Source organism: Siphateles boraxobius, unplaced genomic scaffold, assembly GCF_051911475.1.
Source record: "Siphateles boraxobius isolate OS27281-9 unplaced genomic scaffold, OSU_SipBor_1 130, whole genome shotgun sequence".
Taxonomy (NCBI): Eukaryota; Metazoa; Chordata; class Actinopteri; order Cypriniformes; family Leuciscidae; genus Siphateles; species Siphateles boraxobius.
This window is the reverse complement of record NW_027508734.1, coordinates 2,368,655-2,381,944: the sequence shown is the minus strand read 5'-3', so window position 1 is coordinate 2,381,944 and position 13,290 is coordinate 2,368,655. Positions and strand designations below refer to the sequence as shown.

The following is a 13,290-nucleotide window of genomic DNA, read 5'->3' as shown; positions in this document are numbered from 1 at the left end:
AGAAAAAGAGGTAGACAAACACAAATAAGGAGGAAGTAAAATATGAAAATTTGTTTTAGAACAATACACAAATTATGTGATGTGGGGATGAGAGCAGATACAATAATATCATAGTTTAAAGCTGCAAACAGAAACATCAGACTCAGGACAGAAACACACGACCTCTAAAGTAAGAACATGTTCATTCATCAAACACAATTAGACTTTCAGATGATAATGTTGCCTCAATGATTATGTGCAGTGAAATAATACTGCTGTTAAGATACTAAATGAAATTGTCAGATTTTACTCCAAAATGAATGTTTTTTTTTTTGTTCCAGAAATGGACCAATCTCTATATTTCATTCTTCTTCTCATCAGTGAGTGTGTTTGTTGTATTATTTATGGTTTATAGTTTCATCAGGTTTGACCCTGTTATGAAAAGCATTAAATCAAACGCTCTCTTTCACAGCTCTCTGCTCCGTATCTGAATGTGTTCAGCGTCAGTATCACTTTATAAACGTGAGGAAGACCTGGACTGAAGCTCAGAGACACTGCAGAGAGAATTACACAGATCTGGCCACCGTTGACAACATGAACGACATGAACGAGCTGAAGAAGAGTGTGAATGATGGACGTGTTCAGTATATCTGGATTGGGCTGACGAGGACGAGTCGTAATAAATGGCAGTGGTCTTCAGGTGAACCTGCACTCTATCTGAACTGGGGATATAAACAGCCTGATGGCAGAGATGAGTGTGCTTTCATGAGAAATGGAGAATGGCATGATTGGTCATGTAGTAACAGCCTGACTTTCATCTGCAATTCATCTAACAACAGTAAGTGCAGCTCCATACAATCACAATAAACATTAATTTATAAAAGATAAAATCTAATTAGTTAGACTTACTTAAAAAAAACATGCAAACTGATTTAACTGAAAAAAGTTAAATAGGAATAGTATGTTGTACTTACAAAAGTTTAGTTGGTATAGTTCAGTTACACAAGAGTTCTAGTAACTAAAAAAGAACTGAAAGTACTTGATAATTTACTGGACAACCTGATGGAATTTCATGATTTGTCATGTAGTACTACTCGTCATTTCATCTGCAACAGTAAGTGCAGCTATTTAAAATTACAACAACCATTCATTTATAGATGCACCCAGTAGCGGTTTTAGGCACGGGCGACTGGGCGGTATTTTTTCATGACTATTATCTATCATTTCACTGTGTGGGGAATTGTCATATTGGCTCCTCCCTGCGGCTGCAGACGCTCCTGCTTGCTGAGAAGCACAGGCTGTGAATCAATGTAGAAGCGCCACTGAGAACGCGCTGATGATGTGTGACGTCTGCATGAGTAGGTACTTATGCAATGATTAATCACAATTAAAACACAAAGAATTTAAAGTTTTTCATTTGCAAATCTTAAAGGGGTGGTAAAATGCCCTTTTCGCAAGATGTAAAAATAAATCTCTGATGTCCCCAGAGTGTGTGTGTAAAGTTTTAGCACAAAATACCCCACGGATATTTGTATATAGCATGTTAAAGTTGTCACTTTTTGAGGGTTAGCAAAAACGCACCGTTTTGTGCCTGGCCCTTTAAATGCAAATGAGCTGATTTGATTTTTTAAAATTAAAAAAAAATTGATTTTAAGCCAGATTACAAAACTCCCACGAACACCTTATCTGTTCCAAAAATGATAGTTAAGGTAAATTAATTAATTTAATCACTGTATTCAAATGAGTAAAACAGATCATTATTATTACTCACATCATCACTATGCCTCCTTTTTAGGTATCTGAAAAATGCCACTAAATTAAGCAGCTTTTCATGATAAAATGCTGAACTGTTTTATTTTCAGTCATGGAGGTCTGCGCAATCGGGCCGTTTTGTCTGTGGTGCACACTAGGGATGTTTGGACCCCAATAAAAAAAATAATAATACATTATATATATATATAACATTTATTATTTTTTTTTATATATATAATTTAAAAAATGTTTAAGTCTTAAACACATGTAACCTACTATTTTAAACACTTTATTATCTTAGACTAATTTGGTTAAAAGAAGATCTAGCCTACATTTCTCTTTTTTCATTCATGGAGATATGGAAAACATCAAAACAAAGACGTTTAAAAGGAAAATGACATCATTAAATTACCACAACAACCAGTAGATGGCAGCAGAGGACTAGTTTGCTCACACAGTGGTGCAAGTATGATGTCACTTTGTAGGCCAACCTACACGGTCCCAACAGCCTGTAAGAGCGGACTGAGTCGTAGAATAAAACGTGAAAGTGTCTTGAGCTTGTGTTAACCACAGACCTTATTTCAGCCATTTAACCAAAATCCCATTCAAAAACACATTGACTTCGGGACGACGGAACCACAAAAAATTCTAAAATGCTAAACTCTACAAAGTGATGTCATACCTGAACCACTCTATTTGCCATTGCCACATCATAATGTAGTTCTTTTCATGGTTTGCTTTTAGATGTATTATAAAAAAAGCTTTAATAACAAATTAGTAATGCTAATAAGTAAATAATGCATTAAATACTTTCAATTTTTTTTTATTTAACAAAAAAAAAAAAACGAAAAAAAAAACGATTTTTAAACATTGCTAAAGGACACATGTGAAAACAATTTTATAAAAAAAATGATCTTTAAAGCTGTTAAAATTACCCAGACAACACAAACTGGTCTGTGTTGTTGCATGTCTATAAGTCTGCATTTACTCTATAGCATTTAATGCACTGGTTTATTTTGATAAATGTTTTGTCCTGGCCATTGCTACGGTTATCACTGTCAATCATAGCAATTTCAGGATTGACAGAGGAACAATGTAACGAACTCATACCCGTAATTATATATTGTTTTCTTGGCTATATGGCATGCAGTTTTCATACTCTGTAACCGGTCCACGGCTGACCGCTGTTACATTTCTCTGTCTCTGCATTGTAAGAAGGACCAGGACACTTTCACTGTTGTTCAGCAGAAGGGGGACGTTTATTAACAGTCACACTCAGCATCACTGCTCTCCATCTGTGGATCAACGTCAATAAAGTTGAATAAAGATAGTTCAGATATAGTACGTGAATATAGTTCTTGTGATTCACTTTGTGTGTCGGAATGTTTGAACCCTGACCATACTCTACATGTTTTTCGTTTAAGTCCATTTACAATTATATATATATATATATATATATATATATATATATATATATATATATATATATATATATCGCCTATGCTACATGATAGTTTAAGTCCATTTACTAAAATAAGCCATCATATATTCTGCCATATGAACAGCATAGAAACCATAACATTATTAGACCACCATTTACTTTATTTACAAAAAGAGTTGCTTGATGCAGCAACTCTTTTTGGTATTTTTATTAGTGTTAATGTAATTGTTACATTTAATTTATTGCCACACTATAATATATGAATTATATTATCAGAAAACTAAACATTTAGCGTTGTCAGGCTTTTATTTGTGCTTAATAGATAAAACAACACGCTGTGCTCTCAGGTTTATGGCTGCTATATACTTGACCTGCCACAAGACGGCGCTGTTTCAATCTTTTCCCAGACCAATCAGGAGAAAGCGGTGCTTCATGAGCGTTCATTTGCTCATCCCTAGCATACAGTCTCAGTACTGTTTACAAGATGATATTAAATCAATTTATACACTTTGAAAACTTAATTTGCTCATAAATTGAAGAGCTCTGAAAAACGCTTACGTGTGCAATGCGAACTGGAGGCGCACACGCTTCAAAATGGCATGGGGACAAAAATAAAAGTCTCTAGAAAGAGAATAGCAGAAGCAATATTGCTTAAAAAAATAAGGATTTTAGTAAAAAATCAACAATACATTAAACTTGGATTGCACTTATTATAACTCGTTACATATGCTTGCCTACCCTGTTTTATAAAGGCCCTTCCATTTCTGGCCTCGCCCCTGCTGTGTGCGTGCGTACGTGCGTGTGTGTGCGTGCGTGCGTGTGCGTGCGTGCGTGTGTGCGTGCGTGTGCGTGCGTGCGCGTGCGTGCGTGCGTGCGTGCGTGTGTGTGTGTGCGTGCGTACGTGCGTGTGTGCGTGCGTGTGCGTGCGTGCGTGCGTGTGTGCGTGCGTGCGTGCGTGTGTGTGTGTGTGCGTGCGTGCGTGTGTGTGTGTGTGTGTTTAAGTTTCCTCGGAAATACTTCCATATTAATTGCAATTTTTTCCTTACAAATTATATTATCAGCATAACAATTTGAGTAAATGTAACTGAGAAAAACGTAAGAAGGTAATTATCGTAGGCCTACGTAATTCATGTAATTTGATAGTGAATATAGAAGAGACTGTGGATACATTTCTCACTTTCAAGAGTTGAGTCAATTTCAGTATGGAAAATATTTTTTCTGAAAAAAGTCCAGTAATGATAATAAATAAAAATCAAGATTCAAGATACACTGCAACTATATTAATAATAAACTAGGCCACCAGTAGTGTTGTTTTTGGCGGCCTGTTTTAATTTTAGTTTTAGTCTAGTCTTTGTGGCAAGCTGTCATTTTAGTTTGTATTAGTTTTAGTCTCGTTCATATACTCTTTTTAGTCTAGTCAAGGTTTAATCGACTAAAAGTCTGACCATTTTAGTCTTATTTTAGTCAGAATTATCCATGACTATTTCGTCTAGTTGTAGTCGATGAAAACTATACAGTACCTCAACAATGCAATATAATTGATGTAAAGTTAGCCTACTCCTCTCTTCGTGGAGGTGGAAAAACAAGTTATTTGTGACCCACAATATTTCTTGTAAAAAAGATTTACATGCAAAAGAAAAGGTATGAGAGAGCTGTTTTTGTCAATTGTATGTTTTTATTTAAAATGTTTGTGATTTTAACTTAAGTAGGCCTACATGTTTAAATGTTTTGCCACTTGCTTGATCAACTTAATATATAAATCTAAATAGAAGTAATGCATTGAATAATACGTTTTTTTTTGTGTATTGAGTTTAAAGGATTAGTTCACATCAAAATGAAAATTTCCTAATAATTTACTCACCCCAATTCCATCCAAGATATGGATATGGATATGGATATAGAAGAGAAATTAAGTTTTTTGAGGAAAACATTTCTGGATTTTTCTTCGAATAATGGACTTCAATGACAACCAGCGTTTTGAAGTCCAAATCAATGCAGTTTCAAAGATCTGTGAAGTGCTTCAGCGGACTGTGCACGATCGCAGCTGAGGAGGAAGAGTCTTATCTCGCAAAACGTTGGGTCATTTTCCACAGAAAAAAAGAAATATATATATACTTTTTAACTACTATTGTTCGGAGTGAGCTGATCTGCAACGCGCCGGGAACTACGTCATCACGTTGAAAGGTCGCGCTCGATGTCGCTGGCGGAAGTACCGCCCCACTGTTTACCAGTCCCTCCAGAAAAACGCGATTATGCGATCGCATGATTTAGTGCATAATCAGCCAAAGTCCGCATATTTATGCGGGGGCCGCATTTTTTCATATACGCTGCACTTTCGCCGCATAAATTGACGATTTCCATGCAAGATATGCGGGGCTTGCATGATTTCATAATCCTCGCATTTTCGTGGCAAAAAAATGTCACATATATCATAGCAGAAAATTGAAAAATGGTGTGTTTGCTTCACTCAAGAGCAGCCGTTCCCCCTGTTGCCATGGGAACATTATGAAGTGACGTAATTATGCGACGTGAACATCATCGAAAAGCTGTAAAACAGGAGCACACTTTATTTGTGTATATTTTATTTATTAATTTTTACAGAAGTTGTAGCATATTCCTTTTGTAAAGCTACATAACTTGTTTGACTCATCAATGTTTTGTAAGTTTGATGTGTTTATTAAAGTCTGAAATAAAACAAGATGAACTGAAATATTCTAGCACTTTCTGTGATGTATGTTTGCTTACCATTAGAAGTAATAAGAAATGACTCTTTACATTAAGGTAGTAGCCTAGTGAGAACAGGGTGTTGGAGGATCACTTTTTTTTCTCTTTTTCATCAAACCGCAGTTTTTGCAAGTTCCCGCAATTTGATCGCATAAAATTGCATAAATATCCCGCATATTCCATCGGATTTTTTAAGAAAACGGGCCGCATAATCAAGGATTTTTGATAACCCCCTCCTCCTCAGCTGATCGTGTACAGAAAGAAAGACATGGATATCTTAGATGGTATTAGGGTGAGTAAATTATTAGGACATTTTCATTTTGAGGTGAACTAATCCTTTAAATGTTAACGTCTGTGAAAGAGTGTAGACCTGTAACTACTGTGTACAAATAGAATCGCAATGCTGAAACTTTTTTGTATTATTTTATAAATGATAATACAAATATTGATTTGAAATAAAAAATAGAGAATAATGTTGTGTTTGTGGTACAGCCGTAGATAAGTTGCGTACTGCAAACGCAGCATGTGGGGCTTGAGGAACTGACGTCGCCTTTGTCTGCGCAGTGCGACCTGATGCAGCCCCTGAGTGAAATACTGCAAAATAATAATAATAACACCACTTAACGAGACAAAATAACATTATAACATTTTGTCTCGTCTAGATTTGGTTGTAGAAAATGAAGAGGCGTTTTAGCATAGTTTTTATTTTGTAAACCACATTTAGTCTTGTTTTTATTCGTCAACAATATTGCATTATATATTTAATTATAATCATCGTCACATGACCAGCATTTACGTTGCGTCTCGTTTTCGTAACGTGATAAACGTTGGTTGACGACGATATTTAGTCATAATTTTCGTTGACGAAAGCAACACTAGCTACGAGTCTACAGTTCAGGTACATATTTCACTAGTTAATGAACATATTTAGATGCAGTGTAACATCTTCCTGTGTTTCTCTCTTCAGGCTCTTAATGCGCTTTAAAATCGTAGTATTGTTCAGAATTGTTGCTTCATTTTAAATCTTAAAAATAATCCTGAAAATACTGAGAATATTAAATATATCAGCAGTCTTTGAATGTCACGTGTTTCTGATGCTTTCACTGTTGCTCTTATTAATATACAAACCATAAAGCAGCGCAAGAATAATGAACAAACTGTTTTTTTTCTTAAAGCGAACACAGGACTCGTCTTTGTCAATCAGACGAAGAACTGGAGAGACGCTCAGAGTTTCTGCAGAAAGAATCACATTGATCTGGTCAGTGTGAGGAACCAGAATGAGAATCAACAGATTCAGAAGTTCATCAATGATAGTCACATATCTAATGATGTCTGGATCGGTCTGTTCAGAGACTCATGGCAGTGGTCAGATCAGAGTAACTCCTCATTCAGATACTGGGCTCCTACTCAACCTAATAATGCTGGAGGAAATGAAAACTGTGTAGTGATCAGACCAAGCGCTCTGGGTCAATGGCATGACTTCTCTGACAACAAACAAAATCCTTTTGTGTGTCATGAAGGTGAGCAGATCCTCACAAACACACACAATCCATCCATCACCTCCAGATATCTTAAAGTTCACGCTACATGTCTGACATGACAAATTCCTCCACAGTGTTTGTTCTGCATGTTGTTTTTGATCAGTCTCTCTCTAGTTTTTGCTTGTGGTTTGTTTTGTGTCCAGATAAACTGATTCTGATCACTGAGAATCTGACGTGGACTGAAGCTATGAGACACTGCAGACAGAATTATACGGATCTGGTCTCGGTTCATTCAGTCGAGATGCAGAATCAGGTGATGAATGTGGTTAAACGTGCGTCTACTGAGGCGGTGTGGTTGGGTTTACGTCACTCCTGCACTGTGGGCTTCTGGTTCTGGGTGAGCGGAGAGACCGTGTGCTATCAGAACTGGGCTCCAGGGAACGGCACAGGAGACGAGGACTGTGTATCTGCAGTGAGATCTGGAGCAGTTCAGTCTGGAGGAGATCAGCGCTGGATCAGCCGTCCTGAACACGATAAACTCAACTTCCTCTGCAGCAGAGATTAGGAGTGGAGGATGTGGCTCAAAGCATATTGGCTATTTAACAGGAAAAACAAAGCAAAGCACAAGCACGAGACGTCTGTTGATTTCATGGGATCTTGGTATTCTGGTTGTGCGGCTCCTTTCTTCTCACTCCTGTGTTTTGCACAACCCTGTATCACATGAAATACGTTCTGAGGAAACTATTTTGCAAATCGCAATTACGTTACATGCCAACATATAAGCAGTGCTATTACGTTGGTCCTTAACCTAATATAAACAGTGCTATTACGTTGGTCCTTAACCTAATATCTCCAATCTATTGCAGTGCTATTACGTTTGTCCTGAACATAATACATCCAAAGCCGGTTTCTTTTCACACGTAGCAGCTAATGCTGTTCATTTTGTGTTAATTATTTACTCCCTTTTTTCTCATTGGGCTACAAAATATTATCTATGCCAGGGCGAGTCAAATGGCGGCACCCAGATCATTTTTATCTGGCCATCCAACTGGTTTTTGATGTTTCAAACTCTTCGCAATCTGATATCAAAGTCCCCGCAAAGTTTTAGCGCGTTCAGCGGTGAGTTTAACAACGCACGTGATCCTTCAGCGGTGAGTTTAACAACACTCAACTGCAGGTAAAACGACATTCAGAGGTGAGTTTGACCAAAGCAACCCTCAACTGCAGGCAAAACGACATTAAAATGTGAGTTTAACAACGCTCTAAGACGCTTGCAAGTAAGCAGTTTTAGCATTTTCTTGTCATAGGTAGGACACTGCTTTAAGAAGCTGGATAACTTATTTTTATCGGAGTTTTGATTAAAAACTGTTGAGTCAGGACAATACGTTGTGTTTAGAAACTTTAGATTTGTAAGGTGGCCATTTCTTATGACGATAAATGATAGAAGAAATTATTAAAATATAGCTTTCTGCACCAAATGTGCATGCTAGCAAAGTGCCCAAGTTATGACGTCATTTTGTAGGCCAAACGCGGACTTTCGGTTCCCTCGCCCTAAAGTGTATGTTTTTTTTTTTATGGGTTTTTGCTAAATCGCCTGAAATAAGGTCTGTGGTTTAAAAAGCCTCTAAATATTTTCACGTTTTGATCTATGACATAAAACACACCAGTTATAACCTGCTTGTGTTTTTTCAACTGTATTGTGTCTGTTTGTGTTTTTTAAAACTTTATCTAGGCTTCAAAATGTATACTTTTTGGATTAACTTGTAAAGATTATCTTGATAGACAACACGTGTAAGGGTCACAACTCTTTGTTGAACACATATCTTATTTTTTGGACGATTTTCCAAAAGCTTGTGGGGAAAATGCATAGCTTTTCGATCAAGGGAACCCATGCGACGCTAACTTCCGAGTTGTCGTACAAAGTGACGTCATAACTTCGGCACTCTATTCAGAGTGAAGAACGATTAAGCCAGATTTGTTTGTTTTAAAGCCTAATTGTTTAAAATCCACTCAAAAATATATAATAAACAACCAAATAAATCCATAATTAACAATATAATTTATTTCATAACTACAAAATTGTGGCTCATCACAATTTTTCAATAAGAAACAAAACAATTAATATACAATAATAAGTAATGCTTTCATAAATTATTGACTGATTCATATATATATATATATATATATATATATATATATATATATATATATATATATATATATATATATATATATATATATATATATATATATATATAAGTTCTGCTGTGGCTTTGTTTGGGATTTTTTTTAAATATTAAAATAAATTGGGAAATTACATCTAGCCCATTCTGGCATCACAGATTAAGAGAATACTGGTGTGAAATGTTCAATTCTGGGGTTTTTCTCTCTCTCTTTTCTTCTTTAGGTCCCTCAAATTTGGCAGCTTCAAAGCACCACAGACACACACAAAGGCACTTTTAAAAGCCACGCCCATCTTGTTACTAGTGTACTCATCAGTCAGTCTCTCTCTCGGCAATTAGAGAATTAGAAGAATACGGCAATTTCCCCCTTGACGTACGTGTAGCAAATAGCATTCAATTTTAGACTAACAACTTGCATTTTCATTCAACAGCTTGGATTTAAACCCAAAACTATATTAGTCAATTTGGAGAAAAACTGTTAATTAACGGTTTTTAAAGTGATAATAAAGAATATGTTTCATTTCATGTTAGATGTGAGATTTTGAATTGGCTATTCTTTTAGATCAATTCATGCGACCTATATTCAACGTTTGATTACGTTCTGCAACTTTAGGATATAATTGTATCCAAATATATCCTAAAAATATGATTAGGCCTATTATTTATCATGGGACGACATAGTCAAACCTGTATATTCCATGATACAATTTAAGTCATTTTTCATACATATTTGATCAGCTAATATACAGTATTTAGGACATGAATTTGCAGAGCACACATGCATCCCTGATCCAACCTTTACTGTCATTGGATCCAACTAACGTGTGTGTCAATGAGTTATCAGTGTGTGTGCACTTACTCTTCTTCGTTTGTTGATTACAATAGTCCAGACAGCCCTCCGACAAACAGCGTCCCCAGCTGTGTCTACAACCACTGCGAATTTCTTCTGTCACTTTTGTCACTACTAGAATGTTGTGCAGATACAGATTGTCCGAAATAATTACATGACTAAAGTAAACCCATTTAAAAACTGTATTATATAACTCAAAATCTAGACTGCAATTTAAAAAAATATGTGTTTGACCAATTACATCATTGAAAAGCCCAGGTGATTTGATTCTACAAATAAATTAAAAAGTACACATAATTATGCTTCTAAATCTGACCTTTTGTTAGACATTTAGATTTGACTTAAGTTAAAACATTGTCCAATAGAGCATAATACAGTATACAGGCCTTTGCTCTTTTGATACTTATATTATGACCTCAACACTTATCCACAAAGATATATTTATTAATGGCTATACAGAGTAAATGTCCAGTATAATGAACCATATACGCTCATTAAAAAATGGAAATGAACAAATGAATGATATTCTTTGTTTTATTTACACTGATTACACATACAACTCTAAACATAGCAGCTTCTTGCCATTGTAAATAGCTATTTGAGTTATTTTCTGCACAAACATCCTATCACATGGACTCCAACATCTCACTGTAGTTTTGTAGTTTTCACATCTGCTATAGCTGCCATAACTGTTTCAGCGGCAAAGGCAGGACAAAGGCTCCCAACTGTCCTTCCATTTGGTCCCACTGTTTCAAAAGAGAGTAAGAAATCATATGAGAAAATGCAGCAACTGTTTTAATGTCTTATTCACTATCCTATTTAACTTACTGTAAGTACATTAGGGGCTACTGTTTATGTAACGGAAGTGAAAATACTGTAGTACCATTCAGCATACACAGCTTTATATACACATGACTGAGTGTCCATATTTCAATAATATAATTGACATAGAATTTTTTTTTATACTATAGTTAGGACTGCAATAATAAGAACATGTATATTATGTAATGAAAGTCTTGTTCTAATAGCTGTCCTGTTAATAGCTGTTGGTTAGATTCATATTGTTGCATAGTTATGTCTTTAATAATGATCATTTTTCCCTCTGTTTGTATTCACACACAATTCTCATGTACAATTCCTCTCTACGCTTTGTCTCATCAGGAACCTCACTTGGGTGCAAGATGGTCGAATCGCTTCCTCTAATTCACAATGCTTGTTCAACCCAGACGTCTCTACACCACCATTCAGAAATGTGTAATCACCCAGTAATGTTCAAGTGTTTTGATAAAAATCTATTCCTTCCTTCACCTAGGTCTTGTTAAATTGATCAGAAATGTTAGTAAAAACCTAATTATTTACGGATGAGCTAAAACACTTCATCATTAGGACACAAGTGTCTTTTTTGTTGTATTTAAATAATTAATTATAAATCTGTCATTTCCAACAGTGATAGACATTTGCAACATAGGCACTGGTAAACAATACATATTTCCATGAATTTAATGCCACCTTGGTGAATGAAGGAATAATTTTCTCAAAGAAACACACATTTTTTGATTCCAAAGTTATAAAAACAGAAGCTCGGTAGATCTGGTCATTTCTTCGCTGATCTTGACTTTTGTTGTCGCATGATTTCTCCACCAGCTCCCCCTACAGCTGTGGACTGTATATTTCTCAACACTAGTACAAACAGCTCACTTACGGCAACCTCCTCCTCTTCTCTGTAGTTCTCTACCGCTGCTCATGTGCGTTTGTTATTATCGAGCCTGTAAAGCAGTTGTTTGTGTCTCTCACCCGTTCTCACTTCTCACGAGACTTCCAATTTTTTTTTGCCGGGACGGTAGAGCCCAAGTTGCAAGGTTGCTTTTCCATCTGAGAACGCTGGGGGAGCTGGGAAAGTCACCAACTTCACCAGAACAGGTTGTTGAACCATCCAAATGATTTCTAGACAGTTTTATTAACTTAAAATTGTTACCAAGTTCTGCTTTAAAATGTAAGGGTTATCCGAGGTTCTACATAATCAACAGTATACAAACATTATGGAATTTACAGGTGGCAGACTTGCACATAAGATATCCCACAAGGCTGACAGCCTGATTGTGTCTGTCTACTTGTCTAGCCTGGGCAATGTTGTACCAATTAATGCCACCCCAAGCAGACCCACCTGGCGTAATTGTAATTAGCTGACCAGGATTCAAACATTGGCCATATTGATGAGGTTGTGCTGCCAGGCAGCGACTTAAAGTGCTGGACCACATATGGATGGTCCACAGTACTGATCATGTGCCAATATTATGGCAAGACAAGACACTAAACTAAAAACTACACTTTCTACCTACTCGTTCTCTACTGATTTCTTTCACTAATAAGTGAATTTGTACACTTTACTGTAGCCTTGGGTTAAAACTATACAGAGTAACCAAAAACTGGTCTTGAAAACATCAAAACCACTCGAAGGAACCCCCAGCCATGCAATATATTAGACCAGGGGTGTCAAACCGGTCCAAGTTTATGCAGGTTTTCTCTTTTCCCTTGTACCAGACTGATGGAGAAGCTCACTAATTGGTTAGGATCTCCCCTCACCTGGCAGTCTAGGTCCTAATTATGCTCTAATTGAAGAGAAAGACCAAAAACCAGCATACACTTAGGCCCTCCATGGAACAGGTTGCCCCACCCCTGTATTAGATGTATTCCAGAGCTACAGTAGCAAACCTGAATCTACTTGGAGAGCTTGTTCAGGGCTAGAACAAAACTGTGTGGTGATCAGGGGTCCCCTTGGAGAGTTTTGATAATCACTGTTCCAGGACATAGAGTGTGTTGTAATGTTGCCTAAAATTCATACATACCAGGTCGCACACGGACGCCATCGAATAAATCCCT

The 13,290-nt window shown here is 36.5% G+C and overlaps 1 protein-coding gene across 1 annotated transcript; it reads left to right on the top strand.

The window, feature by feature from the left end:
• Positions 1 to 464: 464 nt before the first annotated feature.
• Positions 465 to 7,942, top strand: LOC143737814 (C-type mannose receptor 2-like). Its single transcript, XM_077229681.1, has 3 exons — positions 465 to 817; positions 7,072 to 7,416; positions 7,581 to 7,942. Exons 1-3 carry the CDS (start codon positions 574 to 576, stop codon positions 7,940 to 7,942), a joined length of 951 nt encoding a protein of 316 aa, XP_077085796.1. The 5' UTR covers positions 465 to 573.
• Positions 7,943 to 13,290: the final 5,348 nt, after the last annotated feature.

What these genes read in the sequence shown, in the direction of transcription:
- LOC143737814 (XM_077229681.1), top strand. Translation starts at nt 574, where the DNA reads ATGAACGACATGAACGAGCTGAAGAAGAGTGTGAATGATGGACGTGTT. An exon ending in CTGCAATTCATCTAACAACA is followed by an intron (nt 818 to 7,071) that starts GTAAGTGCAGCT and finishes TTTTTCTTAAAG; the next exon opens with CGAACACAGGACTCGTCTTT. An exon ending in TCCTTTTGTGTGTCATGAAG is followed by an intron (nt 7,417 to 7,580) that starts GTGAGCAGATCC and finishes TTTTGTGTCCAG; the next exon opens with ATAAACTGATTCTGATCACT.